We start from the raw sequence: 25,568 nt of genomic DNA, 5'->3' as shown, positions 1-25,568 counted from the left end.
CACCTCAAAATTTCTACCCTGCAGCATCGTATTACCCACATACTTTTAGGTATCAAGCAAAATCACCCCAAATATGAAAGCCTAGGGTCCTCTGAACAGTTTGATGCCCAATATGTATAGGTGTACCCAAGCATGTGGCATACAGGGGCCCCAAAAGGAAGACCCCCATATGGTCTGTCATTTCAGGTACAGCAAAAGCAACACATTTACATCGTTTTGGGTGGGTCAAAAGTAGAAAAAAGCAAGTTCACCCCAGCAAACCATATATTTTTGGAAAGTACACATTCCCACGAATCTAAATTGGGTATGCATGTCTTTTTACGCCAAAGTACAAAGCTGCAAACCATTCCTAAATTTGGTGATTTTGGTGATATTTCCAAAAATCACCTCAAAATTTCTACCCTGCAGCATCGTATTACCCACATACTTTTAGGTATCAAGAGATATCACCCCAAATATGAAAGCCTAGGGTCCTCTGAACAGTTTGATGCCCAATATGTATAGGTGTACCCAAGCACGTGGCATACAGGGGCCCCAAAAGGAAGGCCCCCATATGGTCTGTCATTTCAGGTACTGCAAAATCAACACATTTACATCGTTTTGGGGGGGTCAAAAGTAGGAAAAAGTGGGTTCACCCCAGATAACCATATATTTTCGGAAAGTACACATTCCCATGAATCTAAATTGGGTATGCATGTGTTTGTACTCCAAAGTACCAAGCCACAAATCATTCCTAAATTTGGTGATTTTGGTGATACTTCCAAAAATCACCTCAAAATTTCTACCCTGCAGCATCGTATTACCCACATACTTTTAGGTATCAAGAGATATCACCCCAAATATGAAAGCCTAGGGTCCTCTGAACAGTTTGATGCCCAATATGTATAGGTGTACCCAAGCACGTGGCATACAGGGGCCCCAAAAGGAAGGCCCCCATATGGTCTGTCATTTCAGGTACTGCAAAATCAACACATTTACATCGTTTTGGGGGGGTCAAAAGTAGAAAAAAGCAAGTTCACCCCAGAAAACCATATATTTTTGGAAAGTACACATTCCCACGAATCTAAATTGGGTATGCATGTCTTTCTACGCCAAAGTACAAAGCTGCAAACCATTCCTAAATTTGGTGATTTTGGTGATATTTCCAAAAATCACCTCAAAATTTCTACCCTGCAGCATCGTATTACCCACATACTTTTAGGTATCAAGAGATATCACCCCAAATATGAAAGCCTAGGGTCCTCTGAACAGTTTGATGCCCAATATGTATAGGTGTACCCAAGCACGTGGCATACAGGGGCCCCAAAAGGAAGGCCCCCATATGGTCTGTCATTTCAGGTACTGCAAAATCAACACATTTACATCGTTTTGGGGGGGTCAAAAGTAGGAAAAAGTGGGTTCACCCCAGATAACCATATATTTTCGGAAAGTACACATTCCCATGAATCTAAATTGGGTATGCATGTGTTTGTACTCCAAAGTACCAAGCCACAAATCATTCCTAAATTTGGAGATTTTGGTGATACTTCCAAAAATCACCTCAAAATTTCTACCCTGCAGCATCGTATTACCCACATACTTTTAGGTATCAAGAGATATCACCCCAAATATGAAAGCCTAGGGTCCTCTGAACAGTTTGATGCCCAATATGTATAGGTGTACCCAAGCACGTGGCAGACAGGGGCCCCAAAAGGAAGACCCCCATTTGGTCTGTCATTTCAGATACTGCAAAATCAACACATTTACATTGTTTGGGGGGGGGACAAAGGTAGAAAAAAGTAAGTTCACCCCAGAAAACCATATATTTTCGTAAAGTACACATTCCCCTGAATCCAATTTGGGTATGCATGTCTTTGTACTCCAAAGTACCAAGCCACAAACCATTCCTAAATGTGGTGATTTTGGTGACATTTCAAAAATCACCTCAAAATTTCCACCCTGCAGCATCGTATTACCCACATACTTTTAGGTATCAAGACAAATCACCCCAAATATGAAAGCCTAGGGTCCTCTGAACAGTTTTATGCCAAACATGTATAGGTGTACCCAAACACGTGACATATAGGGGCCCTAAAATGAAGACCCCCCCCCATATGGTCTGTCATTTCAGGTACTGCAAAATCAACACATTTACCTTGTTTTGGGGGGGGGGCAAAAGTAGAAAAAAGTAAGTTCACCCAAGAAAACCATATATTTTCGGAAAGTACACATTCCCACGAATCTAAATTGGGTATGCATGTCTTTGTACTCCAAAGTACAATGCCGCAAATCATTCCTAAATTTGGGGATTTTGGTGACATTTCCAAAAATCACCTCAAAATTTCCAACCTGCAGCATCATATTTCCCACATACTTTTAGGTATCAAGATAAATCACCCCAAATATGAAAGCCTAGGGTCCTCTGAACAGTTTGATGCCCAATATGTATAGGTGTACCCAAGCACGTGGCATATAGGGGCCCCAAAAGGAAGACCCCCATATGGTCTGTCAATTCAGATACTGCAAAATCAACACATTTACATCGTTTTGGGGGGGCAAAGGCAGAAAAAAGTAATTTCAACCCAGAAAACCATATATTTTCGGAAAGTACACATTCCGACGAATCTAAATTGGGTATGGATGTCTTTGTACTCCAAAGTACCAAGCCGCAAACCATTCCTAAATTTGATGATTTTGGCGACATTTCCAAAAATCACCTCAAAATTTCTACCCTGCAGCATCGTATAAGCCACATACTTTTAGGTATCAAGAGATATCACCCCAAATATGAAAGCCTAGGGTCCTCTGAACAGTTTGATGCCCAATATGTATAGGTGTACCCAAGCACGTGGCATATAGGGCCCCAAAAGGAAGACCCCCATATGGTCTGTCATTTCAGGTACTGCAAAATCAACACATTTACATAGTTTTGGGGGGGGGCAAAGGTAGAAAAAAGTATGTTCGCCCCAGAAAACCATATATTTTTGGAAATTACACATTCCCGCGAATCCAAATTGGGTATGCATGTCTTTGTACTCCAAAGTACCAAGTCGCAAGCCTTTCCTAAATTTGGCGATAAAAGCAACGGTTTTTACATTTCTGAAAATCGCCTAAAAATATTGCAATTGGCCGCATTTATCTCACCCAACTTCTTACATACAATTGTAAAACACCATAAATACTGATGCCAAGGGTCTACTGAACAGTTTTATGCCCAATATGCATTGATATACCAAGGCAGCTGGCATGTGCGGACCCCAAATGTAAATAGTGAATATGAGTTTTCTCTGCTGCCGATTCGCCTTCTGTAAACATAGACCATTGACTTCATATTATGTGCCTCAAGACCCTCCTAACAGCAAAGACCCCCCAAAACCATATGTTTTTGGAAAGTACACATTCTGACGAAAACAACCAAGATAAAGACATCTTTCTACAGCAAAGTACCAAACTGCAAAACTTTTATAAACATAGAGATTTTTACATTTCTGAAAATCGCCTAAAAATGTTGAAGTATGCCACATTTATCTCACACAATGTTTTACGTACAAAGAAAAATCACCCCAAATATGGACATCAGAGGTCTACTGAATAGTTTGATGCCCAATATGTATAGATTTACCAAAGTATATGGTGTGTACGGCCGCAAATGAAAAATGTGCATATGAATTTTCACACTGGCCAACTAAGCTGCTGAAAAGAGAACCCCAACTGTGCGTTATGTGCCGTAAGACCCCCAAACTGTAAAAAGACCCCAGAAAACCATATATTTTTGGAAAGCATATATTCTGACGGATCAATCTAAGTAAAATAATATACCAAAGCACCAAACAGCAAAACTATACTAAAGATACATAAGGAACAATAATCCAGGGATAAAATTGCAATAAAACCACAAAAATTGTGCAAATCAATGAAATAACAAAATAACTGCACCGACAGCGTAATTAGTGGCCGAAATCGATTATCCAATAGTCACGCTGCTGAAATAAACAGTTTTTATGGGTAAAAAAAACACAAATTGGTGAAATGAAAAAGTAAAAAAATAAAATGTGTATACATGTGTGTACACTTCCAAGAATTGTGTGACAGTGTATAAGTGTGTATATAAGTCCATATAAGTGTATATAAATGCATATAAGTGCATATAAGTGGAAAATGAAAAATTAAAAAAAACGTTTTTTTTTTTTTTTTTTTTTTTACTACTAAAATATGTGTGTATGTGTGTATAAGGTAGGTAGGTGTATGCAAGTGTGTAAAATAAAGGGCACTTACCGTTTTTGGCTGATCTAAGAGCTGGAGAAGAGAGATCTGCAGAGTTACAGCAAGCAGGAAGTGTGTGGGCGTCGCTGGAACACGAGGTGAGCAGGAGGAAGCAGAGCAGCAAGGCAGACACGCGATTTGCTGTGTCTGCCTCTTTTAGGTCGGCCCTGCGACAATCCAGTCGCAGGACCGACATGACAGCCCCCCAGCCTCGTTGCCCAGGGGGCTGTCAATGCTGCTAAACCTCTGCAGAGGCGGCTAAAGCCGCTGATGCAGAGTACAGCATGTAAAACTGCAAGCACGTACAATGTACGTGCTTGGCAGTTAAAGCCCTTGCCTGCCAGAACGTACGGTGTACGTGCTTGGCAGGCAAAGGGTTAAACACCAGCTCAGTGTCCTTTATCCCCAGCAGCATGCACAAGCCTGTGCCAAAGCTTTAGCCTTCCTCTACACTCTCATGTACCCAGTGAGATCTTGCATTGTGCTCTATGCCCGTATGGGACCCAAAGAAAAGATCCTGCTCCAGACTTGGTCTTTATATTACAGATATATTAAACATATCTATATCTATAGCATCAATTTTAAGATTTCCCCATTTGCATGTTATGACTTTACTGGGGCACAGCCAGTCACACAGGTTAAAAGTATCTCACCCACCTACTAGTACAATTATGCAGGGAAATATGAGGATATGATGGTGCTTTCACTTCTAAACAACTTAAAAAGCCCAAAGCAAAATATTTCATTGCGACTGTTCATATGCAGGGTACGGCCATCCAGGGTGGTTTGATATGAGAATAATGAATGGATGAGTGATGTGATATTTGCAGGGCATGGACACACACAAGGACTCAGACATGGCCTGGCATTGCTTTCTGGGAATAAAAGAACCGACACCGCTATTAAAGGAACAAATACCAGTCCGTGCTGGAATACTGGCTGTGGGCATGTGGCAGTAGAAAGAGACAAGAGGCAGTAAATACACACAGTGGGGGCCACGCTGCAGACCGAGACAGTGCATAAGCCATTATTATTACCCAACTCTCAGCTTCCTGCCTACCTGTAGCTGCTCCATGCAAGGCTGTAGAATCTGTTAAAAGGAGAAAATTAGGGTGTGTGCCTAAATATATGCTGCAAAGAATGCCTGTTGAAGCTGCTACCCTGTATTAAGGAACCAAGCACTTGTTGGATCAAATAGATAAATAGAGAGCTCCTTACTCTATTACAGGATCATTGTTCTGCCCATAACCTTCTACAGACATGGCTCAACCCTATTTTCTGTATAGTCTGATTCCGAACAAGAGTGAGCATATTGATGGCAAATCAAAACTCTTTATCATATTGTTTTTGACTCAACAGGCATCAGTGGCTGTACAGAGCTGTAGTTCAACAAGAGCAGGGCAGCTGCAGATATGGAGTAATCTGTAATCTCTGTGTACTGAGCTGGGCTTGATGGCACCACAGCTGCTGCCCTACATGTCTGCTGGCTCTGTACATCTCTGGCTACCCCAGCACTGAAAAGAAATATACCCCCAGCACACTGCCATGTAACCTACAACTTGCATTTATATTATTTCTACTAAAACACATTTGCTGCCCAGTAGTGATGAGCGAATTCATTTACCAGCCACGGATTCACAGCGAAATTCCAAATTTCACCATGTGCGATTTTTTGCAAAACTGCGCCCAGAAGAAAAAACACCCATTGACTTTAATGCATTAGGACAAAAAAAGTCACCATAAGTAAAAACGCCCATTGACTTCAATGTGTTTCGTGAAATTTCGCCGCTTTGAGAACTTTTGGATGCAGCAAAACGGGACAAATTCGTTCATCACTTTCCCAGTTCTCGAGTTAAGGCAAGACTCTCTGCAAAACAGCAACTTATTGGATGGGCTTTATTATAAGTTTTGCTCAATTTAATATGATCAGCAAATATAGAATAAAGTGAACCAGACTGAGTAACAGGAGACTGGGTGAGACAATGTGCAATTGCAGCCATTCCTCACTCTCACATTCAGAACCCAAACTGGACTTGTTTTGAAGCAAAGGAAACGATGAGAGCAGTAATGTAAATACTAGTATTACCGTTGGGTATAGCCGGCTTGGATTTTTTGGCTGGAGTAATGTCCTCTGTTCTGGATTCTGAGAAAGATGCTGTTCGGCTTGGAGCTGGTGTCTGAAAGGAAGGGTTTAACATTAGCCATTTCACATGTGGTGTTGATCACAGAAAATCTCCAGCCTTCCTGACCTGGAACTTACTGAAGAGCTGCCGCTGGCATTGAGTAGAAAGTTGGCAGTGTGGGCGGCAGTTGGAGGCTGGTTTGGGATGGGTCTGTGACCAAGGGCCATGCCTACAATAGCGGTCATGTGCGTCTCTGTACCAAACACATGGATGGGAATCCCCGTAGTCTTACCTAAAATAATGTCAAATGGGCATGTTTAGCAAACAAGAGCAATGCTTGCACCCAATTAATGTTGTATCGCTGGAAAATCCGTGATTTCTCAAAGCAAATTGAATTCTCACCGACTTCCCCCATGACACGAAGCCCCTCCTGGTAATTCGGTCCCCCTCTCCTCACAAAGATCATCACTTCATGTTCTTTCAGAGGGCCCTGGGAATCTTTAATGGCTCTCACGATGCCCTGGGAGACAGCAGGGTGAAATCATTTACTTCTAATGATAATGATGTTTTACAGCAAAACTGTAAGCAGTATACAGCTTTCTAATCCTACCTTGAAGGTTGCTGCCACGTTGGTGAAATTGGCAATACTTCCCCCGATGATGAGGATTTTACCTGAAAGGAGGACAAATCACAAGATGCAGTTGTTATGACTTGAATTGCTTGTGTACTCAAGTACTTTACCATTCAGAGCTCTCAGCACTAGAGTCTCTCTTTGGGGTCAGTAAGTGCTTTATAAGCAATGGCCTAGTATGTACATTGTGATAATATTTCCCACCATATCGGTGCCTTGGAGCAAAGGGATGAGTATGCTGGAAAGGACCATTGCAATGACCCTCTGCTTAAACCTTTTTATTACTCTCTATCTTCATACTAAACATTACAATAGATGGCACGTTAGCTGGCAAAGTATAAGGGGTATTGGAGCATGGTATTTGTATTGGTTTTATAACATTAGGGTTCTAACCCTAACATTATTCTTGCCATTGCCCTCACCTCTTATTTAAGCCAACTGTCTTAAACCGAACACCCTGCAGAATTTCCAAAACATTTACAGCAGCGGATTCTACTTAAAGAACTTCTATTCTGTAGGGCAGCCATGTCAAGCCATAGTCCTCAGGCTATTGCTGACCTATTTTTCGGTCTATGATTGATGACAGCTGTAACTGAGCAGCAGCTGATATATATACATGATATTAAATTATTGTATGTATGATAAGTCTTACTACACATAGCAAACAAGCCTCTAAGTTTAGTTATGCTCTATATAGCATTACATATAAGAAATATATGTATTTCCTGATTTTTTCAATAAAAGCTGCGAAACAGGGGAACGTTATCAAACAAACTTTTTTCAAACGGGTTTCCCTTTTACTTTGTAGAAGTAAAGAATCTTGGCCAGGACATATAGGTAACATAATTCTGCCACTCAGATCATTTATTTCAGATTGTTTCCTTCAGACAGAGAAATATAAAACAGTATTGAGCAGCCCTGCTATAGATGATATATATATATAATGATGGCAGGACATGGTACATCAATGCTCACCATCTGAATGCTTCTCTCTAGTCATAAGAGACAATATGGTCTTGGCATAATCGTACGTCTGCTGTTCACTTGGGGCACCAGAATACTCTCCGTAATTGGCAAGTTCGTCCACCCCACCCAGGTCACAGATGGTGTCACTGGTAAAAATAATTGAATAAAATGATACAATTGATGAACATAATCATTGCTAGTGTGTAAGGCTGTGTGTACGGGTGGGGAAGCTTCATACCCCTGCCCCTTTACAAAAGTTTCATAGATCACCTCTGTCTGAATGCGGCTGCAAATATAAAGCACTATCAGTTCAGGCAGCTGAATCCTTCTGGAGAAGTGTGATCTGTGGATCGGCTTCTCTCTGCTTCTCTCTGCCTGCCTTTACAACACAGATGGAGAGAAGCAGGCCATATGCCCATTGTGCCCTCAACCTTAAATTATGACTTTATGTGGAACAAATATAACCAACACACCACTTTAATTAATATATGAGCTTAAGTATCGTGCAATATATTCCGTCAGCATAAAGACTAATATATACATATTCACATATAAACAAAGCTGTTTCATTATAATATTCCCTTCATTTATAACGGCATCCGTTACCTATTGGAGCATAGAGCAAACTGTACATTTAAAGTGAAAACAATAAACAGATACTAAAAACCTGCATATTAAGAATCTACTAAATACTCATATTTTGTCAAAATGAAAGTAATGGCCCCAACGTTCACTCACCTGTACACAACAGAGGCTCCTCCACCAGCCACCATGGTCCAGATCCGGCCACGTGGGTTGAGGATAGTGAGTTTCAGACTGGCACCGCTCTTGGCATCCAGATCAGCTATATAGGCCTCCTGTGAGGGAACGAGCAAGTGCATAAAAGGCAAAAGACACACTAAAGGCCAATAAAAGTCACAATAACACTCTTGAACATGACGTCATTAATTTATTACTAAAAATAAGTCTACATTTCTCAGGTCTACACACAATTACCAAACATAGGACAAGCCCTAAACTTATTTTGCTGCCCTGTTATTTTCTTGTTAAGCCAGTAGGTAATAGATCTGTCAAACTGTACAGTCCTGTGGATACTGAACAGGGTTATTGGGAAATGCTCTTTCCTGAATAATGGAGTTTTAAAGGACAAGGAAAGCCTTTCCCTCGACATTAAAGTGTGCTACAGAGGAGCCCTTCCTGTCCCTGATCGGATCGGATCAGTTAGGGATAGGTCTGCGACCAAGGGCCATGCCTACAATCGCTAGGTTCATTTGCCAAAATATAATTTCATTTTCAGCATTCTCCTCTGCAAAATCTTTTTCCCTTCCCGTTGCCACGGCCATTTTGCCAAATTCTACATCATCAAGATGTGAGATTCCAGTCCTCTGCGCATGTGCGAAAAGTATCCTCTCCGCTAACCCACACGTGTCGCTTATTCTCCTGCACTCAGATCACCCAGCGTCACCATTGCATCCCAACACATCGCTTACGATTGTTGCGAATAGAAAGAAAGGCAGGTCAGTGTAGTCATGGTGAATGTGGGCTTGTTGAAAGCTCCCTTACAATTTGATTTATTGCGCATGATGGCAGTCTTGGTCTTAGTGCAGGAGTGATGGATTGTGGGAATTTAGAACTAACAGACTAGCGTTTATTTTATTTTATTTTTTTTAAGTATTGTGCTGCCACAGGCAAACACTTGAGGTGTTTTAGGACTACTGCTGAACTTATTGGAGGTATGCTTTTCTACTGAATCCTGATTTCCTTGTCCTTTAAATTCATTTCACACATCCTCAAGCTGAAAAGAAAATGCCTTTCAATGAATGAGCCCTGTAAACCAGCAACATTCTGGTAGAAGATAAATGATAAATCACAGAAACAGAATAAATGATGGGAGTTCTGTGCAAATGGATTTCTTTCTGACGGATAAGCAAGACTGTCAGCCTCTGTATAATTGCAACACAATGCAGTATTTCTTTTTCACTGCGACAGCCTGGAATCACCTTGAGACGACCTTGAGAAGAGACGTCTCTGGAGGATAAAAGTGGTTAAAGTGATTTATTAAAACAGCAAAACTGATTAAAGACGTGGCAAGGCCGAGTGATACATTGAGTTCTGGCATCTGTTCAGGATCTAAGCTCTTAATGTAATGAATGTGCAACTCTGTAGAATTATTTTGAATGGGAGGGAGGGAGATGATGGAGGCCAGATCAATGGTTTCCCATTAACTCTTTTGCAGTACACTGTGTTCCTGGCACCAAATTCTAGAACACCAAATGTGACAGCAGATAGAAATCACAGGGCTCATGGCTTTTGAAAGAAGGATCGCCATGACCCTCGCTATTCTCTGCACTGCCGGTTCTGACTAAACGTACCACTGAAACAATGTTACAGTTCTCCAGCCAAGACTCCAGTTCCCAAACTTGCTTTGCACTTGGATCTGTTAATCGCAGAAGATACAAGGCATTGTGGGAATTGGAGCGTTGGATGCGGAGAGCCCACTCTCCATGTTGTGAGGACAAGCAGTAGAGGGTATATAAGACAGATATTGTTTCATTAGCACATACATTTTCAGATTACTTTAAAATCATTGAAAATATATTGGAAAGTTGCTTAGAATGACATTTGTTTCCAAATCCAATTTCCTTTAGGTCGGACATGTCTTCAAACTGCATGAAAGGCTCAATAGAAAATGTCATTTAAGGGTTAGATGTGAACGTTTATTCCATTCCCACTAAAACACCAACTGGTTTCTCACCTCAGGATAAGCTTCTCTCCCAAAGGGTGGAGGGAATTCCACATCACCCCATTTGGCTTTGCATATGTAGTCAGCTGTAGCGTCGATCTTGGCTGCCATGTCCAACACGTACACTCCATTCTGTGTCACAACTTTAGCATCAGAGGAACGTGGTAGAAGATATGGTAGGAGAGAAGAATAAAACAATAAATAATTGTATTCAACAATAAAGGAATGACGGGTAGAAGCTACAAATAATAGATCTGGTGTTACTTACCTAGTGGATTTATTTCTAGGTAGGTAAAGTACAGGTCTTCATACAGGTTAAAGAGACCAGTTATGAAGCTGGAGAGGACCCTGCAGAGATTCAGATATGATGGTCATTCTACTGGCACAGTAATGAACTCATATTCCACATGGAACCCCAAAACAATGAATACAACCTCCTGATCTGCCCCCAATTCTGGGATCCACCAGAGTGGCCCGTGGCACAAAATATGGGCACATATGCAAGGGAACCCCACATATTAAATGAGCAGGTCGGGTTACTCTCATTTATATGGCACAGCTAGTGGTGACCCTTAGCTTAGAGAACTCAGCTGCAATCTCTACACTAGACACAATAACATGTGCTCCTATAATTTACCAGGCTCACATTCTTGTTGTCCCAGATTAAGTGATGCCTTAGGCTACATCATCATGAAAGTCATGAACAGACTTAATATTACCTTTATTTGTATTGCTTAGTTGCCTGTTACATGTGTACCATGACAAACAATATAAAACACACACATACATATACATACATACATACATACATACATACATACATACATACATACATATATAAAATAGCATATGAACTCTAGAGGGACAACAAGGTCCATCCCTCTCCCACAATACAGAGATGAACAGTAATAAAGATAAAAAAAGAGGAGGCCAAGCAGTTCCATAGCCTTTACACTGATGCATTAGTGGAGCTCTGGGCTTTCCACATTGTGTTATGTTGTGTCATTTGTTAATACAAGGCTCTTTGCACAACAACTCAGTGTAAAAGCCTGAAGGGCCATCAGGCTGAAAAAAGGCTTTTGTTGCTCATAAAGCAACCATAGAAAAACAGAGTCAGCTGAGTTAATAGGAGAAATGTATTACTTGTTAAATATGTATATATAATATGTAAGTGTAAGCTATGTGTGCAGTGGAACTAGATAGATATTTCTAAGTACAGAGGAATTGCAATTTAAAGTGGACCTGTCACCCAGACACAAAAATCTGTATAATAAAAGTCCTTTTCAAATTAAACATGAAATCCAATTTATATTTTTTATTCAAGCATTCATAGCTGTTTTAGCTCATTTAAACATCTCAGCTGTCAATCAATATTGTCTGCCCCTCCTCTATGCCTTAGACAATTACTTTCACTTTCCATTCAGCACTTCCTACATGTCACTGCTCTCCCCACATTCCCCCCAATCTCTTCACCATTTAATTGTGTAACCAGGACATGGGGATGGACATCAGCTCCCCCATTCTGATGCACAAACAAGACTCTGAGATGATACAAGACTTGTCTTAACAACAGTGTCCACAAATTGGCTCCTGCCTGCTTGTTATAATTATGAATTGTCAGACTGAAGGAAACAAGATTCAAAAAATTTATGCAGTGTAATTCAAATTAATTTTGCTTGACTAACATGATAAAATTGGATTTTGAATATTTTTCTTTGGGCGACGGGTCCCCTTTAAGGCAATATAAAGCTATCTCACCCAAATGCTGATACACAGTCCATGCCACCCAACACCCTACCAGCTGTATGTGTGTGTGGCTCTCCTCTTATTCTATATACAATATGGATGACTTGAGCCATCCTTATAACTTACTCTTTTTTATCTTGTGCCACATGAATGAGCAGCTGGGACTTGACTTGTTGTTCTGTCAGACGTTCTCCTACACCGACCAGCAGCTTTTGGGCTTTAGAGTCCACATCACCCACATCTACACCCCCCTCATGATGGAACAGCACATAATCCCCTTCTCGGGCTGCATAGATACACACATAGTACTCCTCCTCCTGAGAGGGAAAAACAATATATAATAGAACATTCCTTTTCATGAATATACAATACATCTCAGAAACACTTGAGAAAATGGACCCAGAAGGAGCACAAGTGCATAGAGACCCTTCCACTAGATACAGGGCGATATATTAGTTATTCACACAAGAACAACACAATTCCTTCTGGGGTATAGTCAAATACTTGGCCTCATTTAGCAAATAGCAGACTCAACAGCTTTAGTCTCCACCAAGAGAACAGGGGACCCATTGTGGGTTCTAGGAGAGGGATCACATTGGGACCATAACATGATTCTGTTGTGAGATTACCTCTCATTACCCTCACTTCATTGGGTAGTTACTATGATACAGTAGTACTGACCAACTTGTTAATCACTATACTGTTTGTCTGGATGCCCTACCCATTTTATTAGAAAATTAGTGGAGCGCTGGAGCAGTTTGGGGCATTACAATATTTCCAATCCCCAGCCCTGAGAGCAAGGGAACTGGCAATATGATAACAAAAGCAAAGATATTACCCAGTAGCAAGCTGTGGGCAGGATTCAGCATCATTTTATGGATCTCCTTATTACACCTTAGTGATAAGCACCACTTCACCCCAGCTAGTGTTTGTTTATGTAATAAAAGCAAATATGTCCTGTTCTACCTCACTGACATCACATGTCTGCACATAGTCTGTAAGCTCAACTAGAGAGTCACGTGAAAAATCTAAACGTTTTTTTGTTGGGGGGGTCGGTGCACAAAAAATATTTGAATGGATCTCACCTGCTTATGGGGGACAAATGGTTCAATCAGGAAATTCTTCAGTATCCCCTTGGCTTTAGCAATCTGGGGTGGAAAAAAGAATCAATGATTAACTCCTGGGCAATACATACAAGTTATCAGCTCTTGCCTACTACAATGATCTGTGTTTTCCAGATCTAAAGCCCATTCTAGCACTGCTTACTGTGTAGTTTACTGCAGCAAATATTATATATACACACTCCTGTCAGCATAAATGTTACCGAGTTCTTCAGCATAAATCTTCTAATATTTGAATGAATGTATTTACTTTAAATTCAGGTCAGATTTTTGTCTCTCTCTCCAGCCAAAGACTGCAAAGTGCATCTCGTCAAGCTGTATTTTGACAACGGGCGGCCAATCAAGTTGATGGCACGGAGCCTTTCTAACCTGGAAGCCAAGCTGGGAATACATCTTGCTAATTGGCCAATGTGACAGCTCAGCGGGGAGCAGAAAATGACAGTTTGAAGCAGCAGATCTGGGGACAGTGATTTAGTCAAGGAGACAGGGCAGAGTGATTTATGCATTGAGTCTGGAGAAGAAAACAAACATTTCATCTCAGCAACAATGGATTAAAAACATTCTCTGAGCATCCGACATTGATTCAAGCCTTCTGGACTATGACGGTAGCCATTTAATACCCCTTTTATAGGAATGTTAATTGTTATTTTAAGATTCAATATATATATATATATATATATCTATATCTTGTCAGTCCTAAACCAGCTAGCGAGTCATGACTTGATTCTTCCCAGGGAGTACAGACTGATGGATACTCACTGTGGTTTCATGTCCAAGACGTGCTTTTAACCAGCTCTTCACTTGTTCCAAGTTAAGGTTAACCCCGACCAGTCCCAGTTTCCCACGACGCTTGATAAGCTGGTCAGGCTTCACCACCAGAGGCTACAGGAGAGTTAAGTCTTTAATTGAATTCTGATGCTCATGTTCATCCAAGCCTGCCTTTCTCTAGCTAAAAGCACCTACAAACTCTATATCCCAGTGACCAGAAAATACCAATCCTGAGTGACAAAGGCAATTATACATTTTAAAATGGAAAAGCCTTTGTATGTGACTGTGTATATGATTTGCAGCCCTTCCCATCACTACAACGTTAGCATTGCATTACTATGAGCAGGCTCCTGAGGTCTTCTGCCCTTGGTGCACTAATTCCATTTATGTAGAAATGATTAGATTTATCTCACTGATGTGGGTACGAGCCAGATCCCAAATGGATAGTCCGCTGGGGCAGAATTTAATAAGGTTTAAGTGTGCTGCTCTGTAGGCACAACATGATGCTTCTAGGACATTTATATTCAGATAACTGTGGTTACACATAATATATACACATAATATAGGAAGCTGCCTGGAATGCTCTGTAGTCTATAGAATAGATGTGGGAAGCATCAGTAATGCTAGTGATACATTGTGCAATGTTACTTAAGGTGGCCATACACAGAGAGATGCGCTCGTTTGGAAATGTTGCCAAATGAGCAGATCTTTCTCCAATATAGACACCTTGAGATGGGCAATATCGGGCTGATCCAATCGTGGGCCCTAGGGCCTAACGATCGGATCCTAACGCATGGGAACAGGGGTCGGATCGCATCAACGAACAGATGCAGCCACGATCCAACGGGATTTTTTGTCCCATCCGATCGAGATCTGACCGACTTTCAGCCAGATCTGGATCGGGGAAGCCCGTCGGGGGCCCCATACACGGGCCAATAAGCTGCCGACTTGGTCTGTCTCCAGCTTTTATCAGCCCGTGTATGGCCACCTTAAGACTCTGTATAGGAAAAAAAAATGGATTCCATTCTCAGCAAATGACTTACCTCAGTAAGAAGCCAGGGGTGTTCCTGGGTGAGCCGGTCCCAGTCGGTGTCATAAGTCACATGGGCGTATTTAAATCTGTTCTGCACAGCGGCACTGGTACAAATGAACTTGTATAAGAACTCCTTCCCCGTCTGCTCAGATATGGCCTTGGCTGACATGTTGTGGCTGCTGTGTACCAGCAAGTACCTGCGGGCAACAGACTGTTAGTGCTTTGTACCAGTAAACTATGGAAGGTAACAAGGTGCACACTCATATCAATACAACACGAGGCTGCCTGTCTATATAATCCAAAATTTACAAGGTTGGACAGCACACTCTTATTAGAAAAAGTTTATTTACAGAAAAGAAAAAGTTACAAAAACATGATCATTCTTCAGGGGCACAGAAATAATCCTTTTTTACTTGATATTTCTGAGCCCCTGATGAAGACAGTTTTATGGTCGAAACATGTAGGGCAAATGAGCTTTTCTGTAATAAAAATGAGCTTTTCTAATAAGAGATCCACTTTTGTACATATTTGATCAGGGCACAGGGTTAGTTTCATACATATAAAATACAGTGACAGGAACGGGTCACTTAACCCCCTCAGCAGTTTCTGCAGCACAAGAAATCTTTGTTTCTATAGGGATTAAGCTCTAAACCTTAGCTTAGCTCAGTTGTACTTAGTTATGTTGCCCCCCAGCACACAAAGTAGAGAAGAGTGCAAACATTGCATTTCTGCAAAAAACACTGATGGAATGATGTACAGCAGTCACTTTGGGGGAAGAAGAAAATGAGCTGAATGTAAACATTGCAACTACAATTTCAGGCCCCAAGTGTAAAACCAAACCAGATGCACATTAACCAGTTCATGGCAAGGGGCAGCCAGAGTCCTTCTTTCTCATATACAGTAAATGTGGCCATACACAGACATATTCACCAAACAAGCCAATCTCTCTCCAATATGACCACCCTGATGTGGGTGATATCGAGCTGATCCGATTGTGGGCCCTAGGGATCATAATGAAAGGAATACGGAACCACACCAACAAATAGAAATCCAATGGGATTTTTATCCCTGTCCGACTCTCGGCCATATATCAATCATGGAAGCCTGTCGGAGGGCCCCACACACTTCCCAATTAGCTGACAACTCAGTCGCAGGACAGCAGCTTTTATCAGCCTGTGTTTGCCACCTTTAAAGGGGTTCTTCATACTTTTACTATGATGTAGAGAAGGATATTCTGAGACAATTTGCAATTGGTTTTCATTTTTTATTATTTGTGGTTTCTGACTTATTTAGCTTTTTATTCAGCAGCTCTCCAGTTTGTAAGTTCAGCCATCTGGTTGCTAGGGTCCAAATTCCCCTAGTAACCATGCACTGATTTGAATAAGAGACTGGAATATGAATAGGAGGGATAAAAAGTAGCAATAACAATACATTTGTAGCCTTACAGAGCATTTGTTTTTTACATGGGGTCAGTGACCCCCATTTGAAAGCTGGAAAGGCACTGAAGGAAAAGGCAAATAATTGTAAAACTATAAAAAATAAATAATGAAAACCAATGTTAACGTTGCTTAGAATTTGCCATTCTATTACATACAAGAAGTTTACTTAAAGGTGAACCACCCCTTTAATAAGATGTAGACCAGAAACCTACAAAGCCATCATTTTATCCACTATAACTTGCTTTTTCCTCTGATATATTTTGAGAATGAATGAATCATATTGCACATTGAGCCATTGTCTCATCCTCTCCCACAGGCCCAGTAACCCAGGGACATGGTCACTAGTGAATGAGGAGCTCGGCAATTGTCCTTCTCCGCACAGACACTACCGCACAGACTGTACAGCGAATTCTGCAGGAAACCAGCAGCCAGTTAAAGAAATTGATGTGCCAAAAGTAGAAAAAAAGAAGGTGAGAGATAAGGGCATAGTTGTATTTTTAATGATAAAATTAACATTTCCTGTAAAACCTGTTGGCAAGTGCCAGTTATACATTATGTAAGTCACACAGACCTTTGCCAAATCTCTGTCCTGTTGCATTACAGTCACATTGGGCTGGTGCCAATCAGTAAACTAGAACAGATACATCAAGTTATTATTAACCTCGCTCTCTCCTAATAACTTGTCTCCAACAAACTACTGGCACCCAGTGTCACCCCATCACATGGGCAGCGGATATTCCCCCAGCTGTTCCCTTACAGACACACACCGTGGCTTTTTAATCTGAGAAATGGGGCAACCACAGGCATTCTACATACAACTACCCCTCCCAGCATTCTAAAGGGGTTCTGGGAGTTGTAAGTAAACAACAACATTTCCCCAGAGATCTATATCCTGCATAAATAAGACCTGCAGCCTTGTGCCTTTATATAGCCAGGGAACCTCAGTGACCTCTAATATCCTTATATATTACAGCAGGGGGTGGAGTATACCCAATATAAACACAGAGATATATCATCACTCTGTAACCAGCATCAGTCGTTTATTAGGAGATGATCAATAACGAGACACAGCTCTTCCCTGGAAGCAGTTAAACACACAAATAAGCTACACTATATGATCCTTCACTATATTTTCCATTCAAATATAAAAAGTGATATTTTCCTAAATTCCCTAGAGAATTAAAGAAACCATTATTTGATTCTGAAGGAGAGCAAGCCCTAATTACAACACACCTTGTTTCTGGCTAACACAATACAATTAGTAACCAAAACAACAGGAAGGTGCTGTACGTGCCTCTCATGCTCTTGCTGAACTACATGTTTTAGCATCCCGATGGCTACAGACGGGAACTGTAATTCATCAGCTCAGTCCCACCCTGTGTCTCATACCCCCCGTCTCCGTGTATTGATCATGCACCCACCATTCTCTTGTACAGCACTGTGGAATATGTTGGTGATTCAGCAACATGTAATAATATCAAGAACTAAATTAGTGAACAGGGGAATTTCTGTGCAGTGGAACACACACAACTGCACACAGACACACCCCGAGTGAGTTTTAATGTCACATTTTGATCAATATGCCCCTTAGTCTTATGGAAAGTGTTAGGCAACAATCACTGACGGCTATGGGTATGGCTATGGGTTAGTGAGTAAATGAATGATGTAGGGGCAGACAATGTTAAGGACGAATATCATTATAACATGAAGCCATTGGCAAATGAAACAATTCTCAAGCTGTGCCAAAATCAGGCAGATGCAAGTGTTGGACCCGGGGCTAATGGTGGCCATAGATGTAACAATTACGATCGTTCTTGGAAAAGATGTTTCCAAGACAGATCGTTCATTTCAATACACACGTGTAGAGCTGAATGGTCAGATATAGAAACAATAGAATTCTACCTGTATCTGATCATTCAGCACTAACAATGGCCGATATTTGGGTCCCTTCAAAGGCACCCGATCAAAATTTTCCATCCAGCCCGATCGACCAATATCCAAGTCTTCTGCCGATATCGGTCGGCTCTTTTTCCACCATACACGCACCGAATATCGGACGAAAATTTGTTTTGTACGATATTATCTGTGCGTCTATGGCCACCTTAACAGATCATACTGCAGGGGCTAACAAATGGATGATACTGCGGGAGTACAGGAGCCTTCACTTGAGGAATGAATCAGGCCAGTTACATAATAATAATAATAATAATAATAAATAATATTATAAGCCTGTGGGTAGCTTTAGATAAGTTTAGCCAATAGTTCCTCATATTTGGGGCAATTTCCATCAACAAAACTAACCACCCCCCGTTGTTCATGTCAACGGCAATTACCTGGACTCACGCGGCACTTGTGTGTCGGGTGACAGTCACTCAGAAACTGGCAGTCAGCATTTCCAAGCACCTGAGCCACAAGTGTACCCATGATGAGAAAATGCCCAAAATTGCCCCGTGTCCCATGGAGGATCTATTTGCATTCATTATACCCTATTATACGTGGCAGTTGCTAGAGGCTGGCTTTGTTAATGAGCGCATGAACCTTGGGTAAATACAATTTGATGTCGATACAAGCTACATATTATCTTATTATCTCTCCAGCTTATAATGTGACCTGTTATCTGCTTGCCCAGGAACAATAATTGGCAGCCAGAATAGCAAACTGGAAGCCAGCGCCCTTCTCCTCCCTGGAACCCATATTTATACACTTGCCCATGCCCTCCCCTACTGGAGCCATGAGAGAGGGGGTGATCTTTTTAGTTTGGTTGGGAGAGGGTGAGCTGGAGTGGGACAGGGGCCAACGTTATTCACTAACACATCACTACTGGCTTTTAATTAATAGAAAATCACCCCAAATCTAACCAACTGCCCACCAGATTCACCCACTGTCTATGTCATAATTAGGGATGCACCAAATCCACTATTTTGGATTCAGCCGAACCCCATCGAATCCTTTGCGAACGATTTGGCCTACTGAACCCGAATCCTAATTGGGGGTGGTAAGGGGAAAACATTTTTTACATACTTGTTTTGTGACAAAAAGTCAAGTGATTCCCCCCCACCCCTAATTTGCATATGATAATTAGGATTCGGTTTGGCTGGGCGGAAGTATTCAGGTAAAACCAAATCCTGCTGAAAAAGGCCGAATATTGAAGCAAATCCTGGATTCAGTGCGTCCCTAGTCATAATGAAACTTACACAGCTTCTCCACATTTTCGAAAATGAAGAAAATGCTGTCTCAAGCGACTTTCCAATAAACATTAATAACATAATTAATAAATAATCCCAATAAACATTAATAACGTAATTAAAAACGAAGGACTCTGGACTCCTGAAACACTGGGGCAGAAAGTGACATTTGTTATATTATTTCACAAACACAGAGGAAATACTAGGATACAGTTACAGCCATATTGATACATAATAAGTGAGACCTACACAAGGAAATCCCCAGAATAATAATAATAATAATAATAATAATAATAAGCATGGGGCATGGACTCGGCAGTGATTACATTCCAATAGAGAGGCCAATGGAGTGGGATTAGATTGCAAGCTCAGTGGGGGAGGAGAGGACTAATGAAATGACATGATTTATGACTCTCACTCATATAAAACAGATACAATTCAGCACTGACACTGAAACCTCAATGGAATTCTCACTGGAGCAGGACTGTGTCTATAGGGAGAGCTGCCTGGGAAATCCGTTAATTAAAAGGAATGTTATTTCTCTATTACAGGAGCCACAGCACAAAGTCAATGAAGGAAACAAACTGTGTTATTGAAAGGAATAAGAGCTAAAGCCTCTCCCTGTTATAGATACATATATATATATATACACTCTGTGCTTAATACACAGGAACAATGAGCTGGAGAGGGAGAGGGAGGGTGCAGGAGCCAATCACTAAACTAGTACAATAGCGAATCAGAAGGGATTATATCGATGTGGCATGCTATTGGGGTGGCAGTCTATTGGGGTGGCAGTCTATTGGGGTGGCAGTCTATTGGGGTGGCAGTCTATTGGGGTGGCAGTCTATTGGGGTGGCAGTCTATTGGGGTGGCAGTCTATTGGGGTGGCAGTCTATTGGGGTGGCAGTCTATTGGGGTGGCAGTCTATTGGGGTGGCAGTCTATTGGGGTGAGATTCTATTGGGGTGAGATTCTATTGGGGTGAGATTCCATCATATGGATAAGTCACATAAGCAGTTGCCCTGAGGTTAGTAGATAGAAACTGACCAACTGCATGGCGGTGTTCAGCATCCCATAGTAATGGGGAGGAGAGTAAGAGACAGACAGGTGCTCAGGGGGCGGGGCTACATTGATACCTTTTGCAGGTAACACGGGGCTACTGATTAGGACTAGGGTGGCCACCTGGCCGGTGTTTTAGTGGCCTGGCAAGTTAAAATTGACGGTTGATCCCAATGTTATTAATAGGGAAACAAGGCAAATATATAGGAAGGAGGGTATTTTTTCCCAGAAAAGATGGGACATTTGCCAGGTGCTGACACTAAATGTTTAGGCTAATGCAGACAGACCTATTGTACAGCTGATCAGTCTGGTTGCTGGGGCTTCATTCCCTTAGCAACCAGGGAATTGTAAGCATCAAGCCTCCCCATGATCAGTTGCAGGTCCTACAGGAGCAGGAGGACAGTCTAATAAAACTAATACACAAATGTCATTTAAAAAAAAGGGGTTTCTATAGAATCTACTAAACGTGTTTATTAAAAGCTGAACTTGCCCTTTACATGGCAATCGTGTGATGCGGAGGGATCAGTATATAGAGGGGACGCTGGGAGTTGTGACACCAGTATGATACCTGTCCCTATAGCAGCAGCACCGCATGGAACACTCACCCGCCTCAGCTCGTCCCGACTGTTTGTCAGTCCCACAGCTCCGGCTCCTTTTGTTACCGCCTCTGAGCCGCTTCTGCCTCCACTTCCCTCTCCTCACCATCTGCTGACATGGCTACATACACGCCCAGCCCCCTCATTGGCTCACACTGCACCACATGTCCTACGTGCCAAAGAACAGCCAATCAGAGCACACTTGCACTTAGTACAGCCCCTCCCCGACACGTCACCTGGCAGCCGCAAGAATGATTGGGAAATGTAGTCTTTGGCACTTAAGCTCTGCACTTGTCTTCTGTCCTGATATTCCCGTTTCATTGCTTTTACTCTCATTCCTATTGGACACAGGGAATAGAAGACACAAATAGAGAAGTGTAAGGGGGTCTCTGGCTACTAGAATTAAGCACAGGGCTGGGTCACCATTGTATACAATGACTAATTCCAAGCAACTTTTCAATTGGTCTTCATTATTTCTTTTTTATACTTTCTAAATGATTTTCCTTCTTCTTCTTCTCACTCTTTCCTGCTTTCAAATGAGGGTCACTGACCCCATCTAAAAATCAAATGCTCTGTGTCTGTAATGCCACACATTTATTTTTATACCACTCCTCTTTCTCTTCAGGCCTCTCCTATTCATATTCCAGTCTCTTATTCAAATCAGTGCACAGTTGCTGGGGGAATTTGGACCCTAGCAACTAGCTTGCGGAAATTGCAGCTGCTGAATAAAAAGCAAAATAACTCACAAGCCACAAATAATAAAAAACAATTGCAAATTGTCTCAGAATATCCCTGTCTGCATCATACTAACAATTACTTTAAAGGTGAACATCCAATTTAAAGGCCCAGTAACAGTATCGGTTACTGTATAACAATTACATTTCATGCTTAATGTTGTAACTAGAATTCACTGAAAATATTTTCACTCCAACCGGCTCAAGCTTGACATACAGACATTATATCACGGGCTCCATTCAGAGTGTATTTTAGCAGCAGATAAAAGAAATGCGGGAGCAGGTAAGAATTGATGGATGAGGCGTACATTGTAGCTCCTACAAACCAATGTGAATTGGTGCAGAGCTAATATTTGGTATCTCTGCTGGTTGAAGACTCAATGTACAACACACACAGCTTTACAGCTCAGCCAGGAACCAGCAGGAATGTGGAGTAAGTGAAAAGCACAAGCCCAGCACAACAAGCATTTGCTTTTGTTTAACAGTTGGGAGAAGATGCACAATTGTGATTTCTACATTTGTGATGGAGGCATTTACAGGAGAGGGCTTGGTGACTGCTCTGTGACCCACATTCCAAAATGGGGCAGGTCAAAGCCACCTCACCCAATGGCCCATAGGATCATGGGAGCAAAATACTTTCAGCAGCTCAACTTGAAAGAAAGGCAGACACTCAATATATTATATATATATATTCACCTCTATTTTCCAAGTAGGAATTGTACATCTAGTCTGGTTGGACTGAGTCTCCTAGGTCCCACCACAGAATCTGACATCCAGGCTGCACTCTTTACATGAATTACATAAGGCACTGGGAATATAACTACTCATATACTGATATAATGTTAGGGCCTCACATCACAGAAGATATTGTGATTTGCTGCCATAAATAAAATGATGTATAAAGCATTATTATTCATGTGGCCCACCATATTCCTGAAGCTGAGTAGCTGGCAGCATTGTTGCACATCATGTATGTCCCTCTAACTGATCCATGTGGAGGGTCACATCTCAAATCAAAATCTGGACAAATGGGTCAGGCCCATAATGCAGTGCTGTAACCACATGTTACTGGGCCCTACTGCAAATTATTTTTCAGGCCCGCAAAATGTCTAGAGGTTGTCCTTTTTTACCAATATTTATTGAAATTGTATATTAATTAGGGATGCACCTAATCCAGGATTCGGTTTGGGATTTGGCCAGGATTCGGCCTTTTTCAGCAGGATTCTTGTTCCTGGCTGAACTGAATCCAAATCCTAATTTGCATATGTAAATTAGAGGCGGGTAGGGAGATCACTTCACAAAAGAATAATTTTTTCCACTTTTTCCTTTACTGGCCCTTATTTGCATATGCAAATTTGGATTTGGTTCGGTATTCGGCCAAATTTTTCACCAAGGATTCGGCCGAATCGCAAATAGTGTATTTGGTAGATCCCTCATATGAATATGGGCCTCTTGGTGCCCCTCTGCACTTACACCCCTGCCATAATGTCAGTGTGTGGGTTGCTGATGTCGGGGCGCAGACCAGTGATGTTTAGGGGTGGGTTGGTCAGGGCTAACAATTGTTTGTTCCCCTTGTTTGTCCTTTGCCCCCACCCTACTTTGCCCTGATGTCTAAAGCTTGGTGTTTAACACATGACAATATATAGATATTGAATATTTTATTCACAAAAAATGAACATTATTATTATTTGTATATAATGTAAGAGGAGTAGAAGAGTTATGTGTCTGTGCCATTTGTATATTGTAGGTGTTTTCCTTGTTATGTCAGCCATGGGCAAGTGGTGCATTAGGAGCTGGGAATGTATTTGTGTGTCACTCAGGAATGCACCTTATCACCTCCTGCGTCTCACATCTCTGCGCCTCTATTTCTGTCTCTCTGGCTTCATGCCCACATAGGCGTTGGTTCCTTTCTGAAAAGCAGGTTATAGCTCTTACTGCCAATTCATACATTCCTTACATATTAGGCATCACGAAAAATGTTAAGTGCTGTTTGACACACCTCCAAGCTCCCTGTGCTGTTGGGCCGCTAGCTGAGGATTCTGGGAATTGCACATCATTCATAACAGAGGGCTAAATGCATTGGAAACAAAGGATGCCTTCTGTATAAATCTTTCCAATAGACTGGGAATGAGACACATTATAAGAGATAAGATTCAGAATGGATTATTCCATATATGAGGGTAACACATAACCTGCCCAGTAGCTGCTGCAGAACTCAAGGGTGCGTGAAGATTTTGGTCATTAGTAAAGCTTTGGAGCAGCCCATCATTGCCCAAAGAAAGTTTGACAACCGTAAAGGATAATCTCAATGTCCATTGTCTCATATTATATAATGAATATTATCGTTGGCTGTTGGAGCAGGCACCAATGCAGCAACATACTTTTTGTCCCAAATTAAACAATTGTGATGAAGGAGAATATTTCTTTGAGACTGGCATGGTACTATTTAATAAATGCAACCACTGTCATATTCATTTGACTTATCTCTAGTCTATTGTCTGGTATTAATTGCCTTAATGAGAAGTAATGCCCCGGCCCAGCAATAGAGTCACCCTGGAAATCATTTTTCCATATTGGCAACGACACAGGAACTTAATGTGCCCTGAATTCTGCCAACATCGACCCAATGCATATTGGGAAAATGTCTAGGGGAGTTGTCTGTGTTGGGCCCTTGCACTCACCAATGCTCTCAGCTGTTGCAGCAACACAATGGGTAAATATCAACTCATATCAGGACTATATTCCGAGAGGGATGGTAGGCTGATGCAATCTCTATTGCTTTCCCAATTTATCATGTCTGTTTTCCAACGGCCTCCTTTATAACCGGACAGTCCCTGGCAGATAGTGAAGGTCGTTTCATTTTGGTTTGTGTCAGAGAAATCACAACATTAAATCTACTGGCCGGAGATGCCCCCTCCTCCTTCAGAAGCTGTCAAACAGGTTATGAACGTTCATTCGTTTTTTTGTACAACTGAAGCAACAGTATAAATATATATATATATAAGCAGATAGAAGACTTCATCTTTCTTACTTCCTAATGACACTGCTCTACTCTCAGACCCAAATCCAGAATTGAACTAATGTATAAGACCCATCATGTGTATAATGCAAGGAATTAGAATGCTGGATACAGGATCAGAGGAGATGATGATGATGATACAGTATAATATGTTTTTGAATGGT

At 41.5% G+C, this 25,568-nt stretch overlaps 1 protein-coding gene and 1 long non-coding RNA gene across 5 annotated transcripts in view; one reads left to right on the top strand and one right to left on the bottom strand.

The window, feature by feature from the left end:
- LOC108700753 overlaps positions 1-18,700 on the top strand; it is a 30,951-nt gene extending 12,251 nt beyond the window's left edge. Inside the window, exons 2-3 of the long non-coding RNA XR_001933039.2 lie at positions 13,859-14,177; positions 17,129-18,700. This is a non-coding gene — a long non-coding RNA (uncharacterized LOC108700753). The remainder of the gene's footprint in view (positions 1-13,858; positions 14,178-17,128) is intronic.
- Positions 1-21,814, bottom strand: part of acly.L (ATP citrate lyase L homeolog) — a 30,185-nt gene extending 8,371 nt beyond the window's left edge. For 2 of the 4 annotated variants that reach the window (XM_018234535.2, XM_018234536.2), the window contains exons 1-13: positions 21,661-21,814; positions 15,384-15,570; positions 14,332-14,454; positions 13,537-13,599; positions 12,578-12,768; positions 10,974-11,053; positions 10,718-10,848; positions 8,701-8,819; positions 7,972-8,108; positions 6,976-7,037; positions 6,768-6,885; positions 6,503-6,657; positions 6,329-6,419 (exon numbers count right to left, since the gene is read on the bottom strand). In XM_018234535.2, coding sequence (XP_018090024.1) covers positions 6,329-6,419; positions 6,503-6,657; positions 6,768-6,885; positions 6,976-7,037; positions 7,972-8,108; positions 8,701-8,819; positions 10,718-10,848; positions 10,974-11,053; positions 12,578-12,768; positions 13,537-13,599; positions 14,332-14,454; positions 15,384-15,542 — 1,429 coding nt within the window. In that variant the 5' untranslated portion in view covers positions 15,543-15,570; positions 21,661-21,814. 4 annotated transcript variants of the gene reach the window in all.
- Positions 21,815-25,568: the final 3,754 nt, after the last annotated feature.

This window comes from Xenopus laevis, chromosome 9_10L, assembly GCF_017654675.1.
Source record: "Xenopus laevis strain J_2021 chromosome 9_10L, Xenopus_laevis_v10.1, whole genome shotgun sequence".
Lineage (NCBI taxonomy): Eukaryota > Metazoa > Chordata > Amphibia > Anura > Pipidae > Xenopus > Xenopus laevis.
The sequence above is the reverse complement of the archived record's forward strand: the minus strand, read 5'-3'. Positions and strand labels throughout refer to the sequence as shown.